We start from the raw sequence: 15319 nt of genomic DNA, 5'->3' as shown, positions 1-15319 counted from the left end.
CTCCCCCTCTCTCTGCTCGCCGCACTAATGCTGATATTTCTCTCCAGCATCGCCAGCGGAGAGGAGGAGGAGGAGGAGGAGGAAGGAGAGGTTGTGTCAGGTGGAAACGGGGACCTCTATGGATATCATCATCACCCTTCACCGGCTCGCATCTTTAGCACCGACAGCATCTCCCGGCCGGCGGTCACCGCTGCAGGCACACGGCGCCCTTTTTATGCGCCAAGGCGTTGAATTTCCACGGTAGAGGCTCCCCGGGCTGCCTCTGTAATTACCCTGACAAACTGCTTCTTCCTGAAATAAGGACTAATCGAGGGAAGACCCTGCTGGAATAAAAGCGGAGCGTCAGTTTCCTCCATTGATAAACCGCTCTCCTCATCGATTCAGCCCAACGACGTCTTGGTGTAAGAGGAGGACAAAACCAATCCGAAAAACGGACACTGAAGCTGAAGGTAAGGCCGAAAGAAGGACGACAGTGTGATTTTTTCTGTACATGGGATGTCGTTTTATTTTGTCATTCCCTGGGTTAGAGCAAAGAGTCGAGGTGCACGGTGGGTTTTCCTTTTTTTCGCAGGGACGCCGGCCTGCATTTGGGTGCAAGGTACCGCAGTGATCCGACTGGGGGGACGCGCTGCTTCATGTCTTTTTTCCACTACATGTGTTACATGATGCATGCCTGAAGAAGTGTTCATGATGCTTTGTAGAGCTGGTGGTCTAATTTGAAATGATAAATGGGTTAAGAAGCAGAACAGCGGCCTGGTGAATGGGCTGTGGTATGTTGTTGCATGTTATACCGAATCAGTTTAGTTTAAATTATAGATGGTTGGGTTCTGTGGCATTTTGGTAAACTGTGTCCCAATGCAAATAGCAACTGAACTTCCTCAAGCTATAAATCTGTATATTAATACTATATATTCCTGCAGGAAGTTAAAGTGCGTCTCTGGTTCACTATGTGACCTCAAATTACTTTGGCATTTCTGCCCCTTGTTGTATTAGTTATTCCTGAATCCTTGGGGGGATATTGCTGTTCTATGTTTTCTCTTCTGTGTTTCATTCAGATTATCTTCATGCTTCAGTAAGACAAGGCCAACAGCAGCGTAGCTTGTTTTAGCAACACAAGGAGCAGATGCACTGTCAAGTCTAAATGTGGTGTGTTTGATCACATCTGCAGTGAACAGTGACTACAACCTCAGTTGTGCATTGAGACCACCACTGGCTTTTTAATATGCTCACTTTTTGTGGTAAGTATCAAGTACTACTGTAGGGGGCTAAATCATGCAGGCAGGTGGGGGTTAGTCGGTTAGCACTGGTTTGTTGGTGCAAGGTGTGTGTGTGAGTGTGGTGAGTGTGTGTGTGTGTGTGTGTGTGTGTGTGTGTGTGTGTGTGTGTTGGGGGGGGCAAGAAAGAAAAGAGCAAGATGGGGCAACCTCGTGCTATTATTTAATTCAGTAACTTCAAAACAGATAATAGCAAATAGCTTGCAACTTTACTGATAAGTTTAGTGACATTTATTGAGCCACTCTGATAATCCTTCGGGGGATCAGAGCGGCCTATGGTTCATAACAGACTAGTCTTTTTTGACCTTATGATGGTGTCACACTTTGGCTTATTAGGAATTTATCACACTTTATGTTACATCTTGTCAAGTATCTTCTATAATACAAAACTCCTTGTCTTATAAAGTGTTTTAGATACCTTCATATTACTTTTGTATTAAATGTTACTCATTTTGGTGCAACATTTTAGGGTATTGTTATAGTCATTGTCATAATTTAGCTTTAATAGTGTGTGTGTGTGTGTGTGTGTGTATTAACGAGGTGAACATTGTAAAAATGATTTTTGGTAGCCTATATCTCACATGACAATATATTGCCCAGCTCTATTACAGTGTAGAGTTCTTTTTGTCACCCTTCTTGTTGTCATCCCGGTCTTGTCTGGATGATAGACAGGATCTCAGGGACACTGACGCTCTCTGTTGCTGCTCTGTTGTTTATCAGACCACAAGGTGACTGTTTTGATTAAGACTCGTGGTCTTGCCGACTCAGATTTGGGCGTCGGCTAATGCTTTTGCTCACAGATGTTGTTTCACTTTGCTGAGGTGAAGTGAGTGGAAGTGACTCAGTGCAGTGTGTAAAGTGCGTACTGTGTGACGTCATGATGAAGCATCCAGTGTGTGTAAAGGAGAGAGACAGAGAGAGCCTCCATCTCCGTAAGAACAATCTAGCTTTCAGATATTTTTGCAAAGTGAGATTACTCTGGATAAAATTTAAGATGAGTCTGCAGTTCAGGTTTGGGTCAGAAAAAATGGGTAAATTTAGGGGTAGTTTAGGGTCTTATGGGTAGCTCATGCTATTGGACTGAATACTAATGTCTGGAATTTTTTTTTGTTGTAAAGTGTCCTACTCAGTGTGTTATTCATTGGCATTTTAATTGCAGCCATGCAGGGCATTACTGTGAAGCAGCCCCAAAGCATTCAATGTGCATTTTAAAACACATGCTTTTTTTTGCTGCTCTTTCTTATGACACATCAGCAAGAAATAACACAGAAGGAACAAATACTGAGTTAAATAAATAGTAAGAACAGGAACATATTGTAGAAGCACAGCAAAACTCTAAACAACAGTGTACTCCTTAATGCTGCGTGGTTTTCACAAGCATATCAACATCACTTTATACATCTCAGTAATACCCTTAATAAGTAATATTCTGTTTCAATAAAAATAGGATTTCCCCAATATCACGTTGTTTTGCCGCTGAGGCTGCACAGGATTTACTTATTGTGACCTGTTGTTGTCAGGTATAATATCAGTCATGAGAGTAATTTAGAGGCCATGAAATTAGTCTATAGAGAAATAGATTTTGGTGACGTTTGGTTGATAAATTAAAGATTTACAGTTAATACTACACAAGGTTAAGGACAACAGGGTCTCGTGCACTGACATGGGGCAAAGACATTTTGTACTATGTTTTATCATTTAAATCTTTACATTATTTATATATATTCAACCAGCATATGCTTGGTTTATTTCCATACAAAATGTAAATTTCTTGTATCAGGGAACATGAATTTTATGACTGTCAGTATTGTTATGTTGTAATGGAGAATGATGAGGTTTCCTTAGACCCTTCAAAGCAAATTCAATTGATACCTGATTTGTTGAGCAATCAATAGGAATGACAGAAATCGAGCATGCTCCTCACAATTCGACAATTGGCAGGTGACATATCAGCTACATAGCAGAAGTGTTCATAGATGTCCCCAGACGTTTTGATCTGCATGTAATGATATTGATGAGCACTGCTGTGTGTGCTTGCATGTATGTGTGTGTGTGATGAAGGGAAATTACACTGAGGGTCTGGTCCCCATTAAGCCTTAGAGAAACAGAGACACAGATCTGCTGCCCCTGACTGATTAACACTGGCAGCTGTCTCTCTCTTTCCTCCTCTCTGTTTCTTCATCTTTCTGTTGATATGCCCTCCTGTCCGTCTCTTCTTGCTCTTTTGATTTCTTTCTTTTTCCCTTATTCTCTCTATTTCCCTTCTCTTCTCTCATCAGCCATTCTGTTTCTTATGACATCTGTGTTCTTTAACAGGGGTTCTCAAACTTAATATTCAAAGCTCAGAATTTGATCTCTATTCAAGGCCAAGGTCCAAATCGATTGGTTGGAAGTTTTTGCCCAGCACTCAGGCCACTTGGAGAGAGGCTTCAGTAGCTCTCTCTTGCTGTGTCACAGATCTCACAAAGAGCTTGTTTGTTGATTCATATGAAGATTTTAACTCTTGAAGTTTTGCTGTCCTCACCTCTGTATTATAAAGATATTGCTGTTCAAAATGCCCGTGCTTTGTGGCATAGTGGCGTTTAACATTTCCACTCTTCCCAACTCCAACTGTTTCCGTGCAAATTAATCACATGGGCTTCTTGCTGCATTGGGGCAAAATGAACATGTCTGTGAAAATTTTGTTTTCTTTTCTTTGCACTTTTGGATAGTGACATCCTCGCTGAATTAGCAACGTAATGTACACTGACAGAAGATGCAGAAGTCTCGCTTTTTCATGCCTGCAGGACAGAACGTGAACACCCCTTAGCCGTTAACTAACTTGCTAATTTTGAACGGCCTGTTAGTCAACCCTTGAACTCGGACATTGGATAACTTAAACGTCATATGCTCAGTTGCTGTCAACACTGCCATGACAGCAATGTCAAACAGGGAAATGATTACGTTTAAGGCTTAATCTCGGGCCAGGGTCTCTGTAACGTTCTCCAAGTAGACTATATTCTACAAAACTAACATTTTATTGATAAGTATAAAACTTTTTTTTTTCAAAGTAGAAAACGTACATTTCATGACATTGTATCATTGCATTCTTTATACGAGGTGTGGGCTGGGTCTGAACTTTTTGTACGTCTGTTCTACAATGTCGCCCTCTTTTTTTCTCACTCTCTGTAGCCTACAATCTTATTGGACTCCTTTAGTCTCTACGTATCACCCTGGATAGTGCCTGTCTCCCTCACTTACTCACTTACTCTCATTCTTTCAGTGTAATCTCTGGATCAAAATAGATGGACAGTCGGATGTCTGATCTACATTAGGTTATTCTTGGATAATTATAACAGCAACAGGATCTGGGTAAAAAAATAAAAACAAAGAACACCATCACTAAAGCTGTTACCATGTCTGAAAAATTAATCATGGAGTGCTGGGTACACAGGATCAGGTATTGAAATGCGGCATGAATGTGTGAGTACAAAGTGAAGGTTTTATACATTGTCAGCATACGTATGAAATAATGAACAAAGCTGATGTCACCCACTGGTTTGTGTACTCCTATTTTGAAACCACGAGAACCTGAGGTGAAACAAGACAACCTGTCACTCAAAGTGGCCCTGTACAGTTGTCATAAACTGAGATATTAACTATAGAGACCAGGCTGTAAATGGGTTTATTTCTGCTGATAATATGGGCATTTTAACATGGGGCTTTATTGGGATTGACTCGCTTCTGGAACCAGCCTCAAGTGGATATTACAAAAAACTGTATTTATTGACACTTAGCATTTGCTTCATTTTTTCATCTCTAGAGGTTGCCGCTTTGTTTTCAACCATGTGTTTCGACTAGGTGAATTTCCTGCTGAAGCTTGATTCCATTTGGAGGGTATAAATTTGTAGTTGAAACATGGACATGTAATTTAATATATTCACCGTAAATCAGTGTTCCCAATGTTACACCTGCTGTTAAATCATCATGTAACATAAGAAAACTAACAGTTAAGAATTCTATAACACAGTACCACAGACAAGTTTGAAAAGTCAGTCAGTCAGTCAAGTCAAGTATTGTGAGAGGGATTAACATGTTTTTTTAAAAAAAAAAAAACATTTTAAAATTATTATTATTATTATTATTATTATTATTATTATTATTATTATTATTTTGTAATGGGATTTGTTGATAAGAACAAAAATAAAATTGCTAGCTTTATCCATCAACTCACCTTCTTGGCTAATTGTCTGCTAAATAGCTGTTATCATTATATAAAAATTAGCAATATTGATGCCATCAACAAACAGCACTTTGTTGAAGTCTAAATGAAGTCTATACACTCACAGTTTGAGTCTCTAGTTTGTTGGTCAGTCAGTGACATCCAGTAGTAAAACCCACCATGATAGTTCTTGGGACATAGGGAAATGTGACCTCTGGCGTAGGGAGGCAGGAACTGTGGCCGAGTAACCGAAACCAAAACCATGTCACTTGAAAAGGTTGTGGCAGCTTGAAAGGGCCTGATGAGGTGCTCCTAAGAGTGACTCTAGTTTGATGTTTGTTTATTCTTCAGAGGTTTGTGCAAGATAAGAAAATACAATGACGCACATGTAATTTCAGGACCAAGTCATATTTTACTGACTACTCAAATCTCAAACATTAATGAAACCTGAGATGAGCTTATGGCTTAAATCCATAGAAAGTGTGATTCTTAAAGTGTGCATTTATTTGAAAATGATTGAAATGACATGATTGTACCTCTGACACTAAACCTATGCAAATTCTATAAATAGTAACAAAATAAATGTTAATCCAAAAGAAGCCATCAAGAAGCCATCAGGCTTCTTTGGCTTCTTTGGAAGCCATCAGGCTTCTTTGGCTTCTTTTTTCTGCACCGTCTTGCTTCATAGACAGTTTAATAAATGAACAACAGTTAGAAGCTCAGGACCGACATTTTTTTGGCCACTAAACACACCAGTGTTGGCCACCGAACCACCTCACTGCAGCATTTGGGGGTTAAGTGCTTGTTTCAAGGGCGGCTGATGTTTGGCATCTCATGTACTGAAAATATTAAAGTATTGTCGCTCTTTGGTAGTATGGAGGCACAATGCCAAATGCTAATAGCCAAATACAAGGTGTGTAGGCCAGACAGACAGGACTGGAGGTTAGGACAGAGGGACAACTGGGAATAAAGGGAGACAACAGTAGAAAAAAGTGTGAAGGATAATAAAAGGAGAGAGCCGGAAGGCGGGAGGGTGACGCTTTCATTACACCATTGGTGTAATGGTGATTTATTGTGGTTACCAACGGAGACAACATAGCTGGGGAGAGAAGGCAATAATAACACTGAGTGCTTTAGAGGAGAAAGCATAACGACTGACAGTTCTACACACACACACACACACACACACACACACACACACACACACACACACACTGTGTTGTGCAATAGTGCTGATTGATTGAAGAGTAAATCAATTGAAAATTTATCAACAATTTATCCTATTCAGGCCTTAAATGCTGCTTTTCTCTGATTTTATATTTTAGTAAACATCTTTAAATTTTGGACTGTTGGTTGTAGAAACTCCTATGGGAAATTGTAAAGGGCTTTTCCCACCATTTTCATATGTATATGGACCAAAAAATCAATCAATTAAAAGAAAACATACAACAACTCATACAACTCAACTCATACTCATACAAACACACTCAAACCACCCAGGGGAACCAACAAAGATGGCTACTCCAAATATAGAAGATTTTTTAGGTGCTGTCCTTTAAACTACTGTGAGGTAAGGATTTGAGTGCACCAGGAGAAAAACAGAGATTCCTCAGATGAACGAGATTCTGTCTTAACATTGAGAAGAGAAAACGTCTCTGATGCCCATTATTGTTTTTACTGGTAAACAGTGTGGGTGGGAAATGACAACTTCTTTCTTCACATTGACTGCTTGTCATCTGATTTAAGTCTGCAATTAACAATTTTTCATGAATCTTCTGATTATTTTCTTGATCAATGGAATATTTCCTTTGTCTGTGTAAAATGTCAATTACAGTTTCCCAGGGGACTTATTTAAATTGCTTGTTTTATAAGATGATCAGTCTGAAGATATTTTAGTTTTCTATCAATAATGGCAAAGAAAGCCAGCAGATCCTAAAACTGAGACCCTGTAACAGTTATGCCCAAAGGTACACTATGCAAGATTTAAATAATGTTTAGACTTATACAAAAGGAATCCCTCTCACTCATCACTTATGACCCACTAGAAATGTGTGCTGGTGTATTTTTTTGCAGAGACTCAACCCACTTTGCCTGTATTTTCCTATTTTCTTCTTATTTATGCTGTGTTTGTTCCCATTCACAGTGCACAGCTAAGGTCAGGACTTTATAAAAGGTAGTGACCAGGTGCCAGACACATAACAAACCCCAACTATGTAAATCATAGAAACAGTACAGAGAAAAAAAAGCAAATATACCGAACAAGATTGAATCTTGCGTTGGCTTTTACTTAACCTTTTGCTTGCTGTACTGTATACAAATAGTAAACAGTTTTTAGAGTGTTTAGGATTTATTTAAATAAGAAATATTGTTATTTTCATTATTATCATATTCTGTTCAGGTAAAAAGGCTGGTTTTGGAATGTTTGTGTGTTTTTCCACTGTGGTTTAACAGTGTGTATGTGGGGTGTTCTAGAGATCACACAACACACACACACACACACACACACACACACACACACACACACACACACACAGAGAGAGAGAGATGATTCCTGCTCTTTTTCTAGCTCCATGGAGAGATCAGAGAAGTTGCTGCTGTTAAAATGTTTGATCCTTCAATGCAGGAACAGTAGACGCCCTATCCTGGACTGACTGAAACATATCAACTCTGTAACCCTGTGGAGTCCAAAAAGACAAACCTCAGAGTCAGATACGGATCCTTTTGTAGTCTAGCAAAGCACAAAAAGAATCCAGAAACAACCTTTATACAAAGTCTGTGTTTATAGTGTTGTTTTCCCTATACTTTTCTGCCCCAGGTACAAAGTTTGACAACTCTTATTTAGCAAGATTTTTCACTGGACTTCAGTCATCTCAGATCCAGTAGTAGATTTTTCCCCATCACTTGCATTTTAGTGCAGCTTTGTTGTTTTTGGTGTTGATCACTGATGAACTTCCCAAAGTGGCTGCAGCAGCATTACTCAGCACTTTATTTTTGACACTGTGAGGCAGGAGATAATACTGTATGTTTTTTGCAACCTCTATGGAAGTAATTTTTGCTGACTTGTGTGAAAGCAGTGTGATTATGAATGAGGAAATGAAACTAAAAGGAGCACTCGACAGATTTCTAAACAGAAAGTTAATTTTGGTGGTCATAAGAAATACTCTTTTGAAAACAGTTGTTTGTGGTCTTCTGTGGCTCTGGAGGCACCTGATTTTAAGTCTGAAAAAATATTATCGTCACGTAGCACTGGGCAATAAAACAATCATGATATCTATTGCAAAATAACTTTTCATATGAGACGTAGTCGATAGAATGTCAGTAGAACGCATTCCAGCCATGTTTTGACAGACAACACGAACAGCCAGTGATAATAAGAATAGCGCCACGGCGAACCCAGAGCCCTTTATTCTAGTGCACTAGGCGAACCAAATGCAGTGAACAACTTTGACTCAAGAATACAGCTGAGTGTTTGACAACCGAGTTGTATGTGCTCCCACAGCATTTCATTATTGCAGATCAAACAGCAAGTTTCAGCAAGTGTCTGAAACAGCCACATTTGGTGGAAGGTGCCTTCTACAGACTACTCTGTGTTAGTTTCAGGTTTAATCCAACTTTGGATGGAATTATTTAGAAACACCAGGAGGTATCGCTCTGTGTCTCCGCTCGCGCTGAGCTCTCCGTATTATTACCAGGGACAGATGTAATGTTTTGGGGGCCTGGGGCCACAGGCACATTGCCATATTTTTCACCCGTTGGCAAGCTGTTGGCAGCTATTGGAGAAGTAGGTCTACCCAAAAGTTGTTGTATTTTCCTGAATAAAATAAAAGTAGTAATAAAAATGAAAAGTAAAATAAAGTAAAATAAAATTAAAAAAAGTTAAAGTCAGAGTCTTGCAGTCAGGAGAGGTTGGCCTATTATCAGCACAATGTGCTTAAATTTACCTGAAGTTTGTTTAAGATGGAGCTTTTAATTTTCATTTAATGATGAAAAGTTTAATAAATAATGATAAATCATATGTTTATTACACTCCAACACACCATGCTCAAATGAAACTGTCAGTGAACCATGAGGGGCAAAAATCAAACCACAAAAAAAAGCAAATAGCAAAATAATTGTTCACTAATCGTACGAAATTAAATTATGTTACAAAACTATTTTTTAAGAACCTTTTCCAAGTCTTGTTTGACTTTGCTCTTTTTCTTTTCTTTCTTTTTTTTTTACCAACTTTCATGTAATTTTCTCATAATTTTTTACTAATTTCTTGCTAATTTTTGGGTAATTTCGTCTTTCATTGCTGATTGCAATGTTTTTGAAAGAAATCAAGCCAATTAGTTCAGGTTTCAAAGGATTAAAGATGCTATTTACTGATTATATGATCCAGTAGACCAGGAGTTTTACCCATACTAGAGACTTAAACTCAACTTAAACTCTGCTTGCTCTATTCCGAACCCTTTTTTAAAAATGAGTCTCTCTTAAGTTCAGTGGTGTAATACAAAAATCGCTGGAATACGCCTTTAAGTTACTTTAGCATTAGCCTCTACATTTGGTGATGGTCGTTGCTACTTATGCGAGACAGAATCTCCCAGCTAAAACAAATTTATTGTTAATATTCTGTCGTTGAAACATTTAGGCTTTACATTCATAATGTTCTGAATGCAGATAGAATCATTTGTAGCTGTGTGGTCAGTTTTGTCTTTCTTTTTATTTCCACCTCCATCTAAGATTTCCCGCAGGCTGTGTTCAGTCTCTGGAGGAAAATCACGAAGCATCTCACTGCTGCTGTTGCTTATAGACCAGAAAATGGATAGCAAGGAGAGAGAGAGAGTGTGTGTGTGTGTGTGTGTGTGTGTGTGTGTGTGTGATTGTCAGACATAGTGTCGACTCTCTTGCCTGGGGCTGGCTTATTCCTCAACAGCTGAGTCTGATTATTAGAGTAAAGGTGATAACACACACACACACATACACACACACACAACACATCAGAGCAGTCCTGCGAGCTCTGAGTCTGATTGATTGAAAGACACCAGGTGGCTGAGGTTGGGCGAGGATCAGGGCAAGGAGAACAGAGGACATACAAACTCACACACTCGCACATACACAGTATTTTGACTGACACAAGAATGAGGCAGTTTGATTGATGTAGACTCGTGGTGGGAGAGCTATTGTTTCTCCTCTAAAATCCAGTGATGGGTTTTGATGCATATTTCAGGTTGTTTTATTCTCTATATACTCTCATTTCTCCATAACAAGAGAGTGTGCTTATATGCACCTTTGCTAGCTTTATGCTTTGTAAATATCAGTGAGTATATACCAGTCAGTTCAGTCTACAGTGAGTCTGTGCAACTAACCTTGATCTTGGCTCTCACACTCTGAAGGAAAATGCTGGCGAAGGATTTTGCACAGGGGATATGGGTGAAAAATGTACAGGGATTTAGGGAGGCTAAACATGGGGCTAGCTCATGTGCAGCATCTTAGATCACACCATCAGCTGCCGCTCATCTGAGGCAAAATAAACCAAGACATGTTGAGATATTATCAGTCCAGCTACAAGGGAGTTTAATAGCAATAGACAATGTTACAGAGGAGCAGTTCAAAGGGATAGTTCAACCCAAATTCCAAAATACAGTTCCTCTTTCCTGTAGTACTATTTATTAATCTAGACTGTTTTGGCATGAGTTTCTGAGTATCAGAGATATTGGCTATAGAGATGTCTCCCTTCTCTCCAAAATAATGAAACTAGATGGCACTCAGCTTGTGGGGCACAAAGCGCCAACAGAATACATTTGAAAAACTCAACAGCAATGTCTCTTTCAAGGAATCATCGCCCGGTTAATCAATTTTCTTTTGATTAAAATCACCAGCTACGTTGAAAATTCCATCCGGTTGCTTGGGCATGTTGAAATCCAGTCGATTGTTTAATTCTTCAAGTAGCAATGCTAAATATACTACCTTACAATTAATAGTCCTGCCCTCAAAAAATTGTTTTATTATATTTGGTTTCATTAGCAGCAAAATGTACAACTCACTTCCTGTAGGTTTCACTTCTGTTTGGTTCTTGTGCAGTCCGCTTTTTGCTTTATCACCAGATACACAGCATTGGAAGGTTTTGCTGTTATTCTCTCCAAGGAGAGCGACTAAGTGCATGTGCAAAGCTCCCCCTCCTCTTTCTGTCTTGCAGGGCATGCTAACATTTACTCGATATGGCTACGTTGTTTTCCAGTGGTGTAGGTATAGTGACAACTGTGAGCTTGGACTTTTGTTGCAGTGGAGAGGGAGATGCCAGAAAGGGGTTGGGATGAGGGGAAGACAAAGAGATTTACAGCAAAAAGGTCTAGGCAGAAAACAGAGAAAATCCCCAAAGCCTGCACAGCAGCTTCAATCACTAATGCTTTCTCTTGTAATCCCAATGGAGTTGCAATGATCAGTGGAATAATCAATTAGTCAGTCAAAAGAAAATGAATCACCAACTATTTTGGTAATTGATTGTTTCAGTCATTTTTCAAGCAAAATTGTCAATCAATTGCTATTTCAAATTTCTTAATTGTGGGCTGCTTGTTTTTGTCATTTATTATGGCAAAATTCAAAGTCTTTGGGTTTTGGACTGTTGGTTGGACAAAAAGGAATTTGAAGATGCTACTCTGGGCTCTGAAAAATTGTGATGAGCATTCTTCACTTTTTTTTTACAGTTTATAGACTAAATAATTCATTGATTAATCAGCAGATTAATCAATAATAATCATTAGTTGTTGCTAGTCACATAAACAGAAAAATCCTTAACCTAAAACCTGCAATATAAGCACACAGCATGCATACAAACCCCTAAGCAACATTGGAGAAGAGCATCAAATGGCATATTTGGTTGCTTGTGGGCACATCTGCTCTTTACCAGGAAAAACCATTGCAATGTATATTCCTTCTATCCATCACGTACGTACCACAAAGAAAAATGTAAAAGAAACAGGTAAAAGCTAGTATGACAGTAGCTGGGTTTCCATTACAGTTTCACGCAAAACATTCAGTCTCTTCCTCCATCCACACATACTACGCCATGTTTTGCAATGTTATGTGACTTTGTTGTTGTTCTTCTTCTTCTTATTTGGGTTTAATGGCGGTTGGCATCCATGAAGTCACATTACCGCCACCCAGTGTTGCAAATCGAATTATCTTTAAAAGCAAAAAAAGTGTTTCCATTGCAGTTTTGGGAAATATGGCATTTTCAAATTCGCCTGAAATGCCACCTCATTCGAGCGTAAAAACTTTTTTGCAGTAAATCGGATTTTTTTTCTCTCGAAATTGACGTGTTTCCATTAGGCGTATTTTGATCGAGGATTAATTGAAACCCGCCTAGTGTAGCATTCATCAGGACTCATGTAACAGATATTTTCCCGATGTGCCAACATCTTAGTGCTATGTGTCTCTTTGAGTTTTCGACATGAACTCACTGTAGAAATGAAACATGGATGTTGATATTTACATCTGTCAAAAAGTAAAGTTTCTGTGGTCAGCTTAAATTCATGTGAGCTACTGTGGATTCCTATACTGAAGAGTTTCACAGTGGGGAAAAAAGTCAAAATGTCCTCAGCAGAAACTTCTTTAACTGATGGTGCAGCATAATCCCTCTCTCTGCTGTCCATCATTATGTTCCGAATACTTACATTTTCAAAACATGCCTGCATATGGCTGAATACTCTGCTTTGTACACAGTTTCTAGTATTTGATGCTAAAAAGCATCTATCACTCTTGTTTGCAAAAAATAGTGACCATCTGCTATTTACATGACATACACTGACTTGACTAAGCAGAGTTTATAAATGTTTTTTAAAGGGGATCATCAGTATAAGGAAATATGTGTTCACTGTACAGACACGTGGCATGTGTGCTTAGCAAGTCTAAGAAAAATGATTTGAAATAACCTAAAGAGTGAGAAAGTGTCCTCTAAATGAACCATTCATATTTGGTAACTGACAGGTTTTTATATCACAAGAGGACAAGAAGTGTAAATTTTCACCCAGTCTACTGAATTTTATATCTGCTCCGAATATTTGGATACCTTATTCAGAAGCATGCAGTGCTGGAAGCATATTGTTTACACCAGGGGCCATATTTACAGAGGATCTTATCTTACCTCTAAGGGTTCTTAACTCAGAGGTCTCTCCTAAGAGCAGTTCACAAAACTGCTGAGAGCAGTGTTTAGGATACAAGTTAAATAAAATTGTAAAATATAGAAATATCTTTTTTTCAATATAAAATATTGAATTCTTAAATGTATTATATCTGCTATTAGATACCATCAACATATGACTTTTTTTCCAGCTGACAAAACTTGAGCTTTGTGAATTACATGTAGGCCAAAAACGTAGACTAAAACAAATGTTATTTATTGGAGCTCCTCCTAACTCCACCAGTTACTGTAGGAGCTACATTTAGCCTAAGGATATTTTGTGAATACAACCCCAGATAAATATCCACTGCTTTTTGTTGAGATGGAATGTAAATCTGTTATTGATGTCAAACATTATTCAGCAGCATGCAACTGAAACCGTCTGGATGTAAGAAAATTGAACTGATTTTAAATCTTTTCATTTTCATTTTGATGTTTTGAACATTTCCGTTTCTTGCCCCTCACCCTGTACTGTGAGATTTCTCTCTAAAGTTAAAAAGCTATTTTTATCTTCTGGTTTTCAGCTGTCAAAGACAGGACAGATGAGCTAAATATTTTTTACTCTTGTCTTCCACCATTAGAGAGATTTTATTTTAAGCTTCTCTTTTGTAAATGCTCTGATGCCAAGGACAGGTGCTGCATCATTCATGAATGGGTAGGAGCTGTTATTTATGGACTCCAGAGGAGTTTTTTTGCTGTGAGCCTTGTTATTTGTACATTGTGAATACATTAATTAAATTGGGAATTTTGCAGTAAGTGCTTAATATTTCCCAATGTGAATCTAAATTTATTCCAGTGAAACTGTGGGGCTAAATATGGGTTAAAGTGTGTCAGATGAGGTGTGCGTGTGTGAAGTCAGTCAGAGTTTAATTAGAAACTGTGAAATGCCTGCCCCCACAACCTTTCTTGTTGCACTTATGAGTTTGAATGTGTTTACATACATGTGCATTTGTATATTGTGTCTATACACATAAGCATTCATATATTCAAATCATTGAAAGTTTTGGAAAAGTCATGGAATATTGTTTTGTCTAATGAACTTCCATTCAATGTAAGGTGACAGCAAATCTATTTTCTAAAGCTGTCGACGTAACATAGCTCTAATATCAATCAATGTGTGACAAAGTTTTGTTTTCCATCGCGTACGTTTCTGTATTTTTTCATGTTCTGTCTCTCTCTTCATGTATGCCAGCTGAAATTATGTTTAAATGTAGTTTGAGTCTGTAAGTTTGAAAAACACTGGGTAAGTGTGGCAACAACAAAAAAATATAATGGGTCTTTGAAAAATCATGGAAAAGTTTTTATATTTTGTCCATGAAAATGTGTGGGAACCCTTTAATATTTCTAAACATGTGCATCTGTACTCGTGTTTTAGTGTCTTCTCTGTGTATGTGTGTGACCTTATGTGTGTTTCTGCTGCAGGGCGTCGGGCGCGATGGCTAATGCCTCCCCAGACCTGGACAACGCGGAAGCCCAGCGCCAGCTTAACAACAACAACCGACCAAGCAGCTCGGGATTCTGGGAGACGGAGTGCACCAGCTCCAAGCTGTTTGAGTGCTCCCGCATCAAGGCCCTCGCAGGTCAGAGATCACACGCGTGCTCACTCCCGTCCATACAGACACACAAACACACAAATACTCTTACATTGAGGGCATGGTTTTGATTCTTTGAGGTTTAAAATTT

The 15319-nt window shown here is 38.7% G+C and overlaps 1 protein-coding gene across 2 annotated transcripts in view; it reads left to right on the top strand.

Annotated features, from left to right (window-relative positions):
- The window catches only part of sptbn4b (spectrin, beta, non-erythrocytic 4b), a 96857-nt gene continuing 81538 nt past the window's right edge, over positions 1 to 15319 (top strand). For both annotated transcript variants that reach the window (XM_088079300.1, XM_088079299.1), the window contains exons 1-2: positions 1 to 449; positions 15059 to 15216. In XM_088079300.1, the coding sequence (XP_087935426.1) occupies positions 15072 to 15216 (145 nt within the window). In that variant the 5' untranslated portion in view covers positions 1 to 449; positions 15059 to 15071. The remainder of the gene's footprint in view (positions 450 to 15058; positions 15217 to 15319) is intronic.

This window comes from Plectropomus leopardus, chromosome 6, assembly GCF_026936395.1.
Source record: "Plectropomus leopardus strain MGB_pleo_1.0 chromosome 6, ASM2693639v1, whole genome shotgun sequence".
NCBI lineage: Eukaryota > Metazoa > Chordata > Actinopteri > Perciformes > Serranidae > Plectropomus > Plectropomus leopardus.
This window is presented reverse-complemented; position numbering and strand designations above follow the sequence as displayed.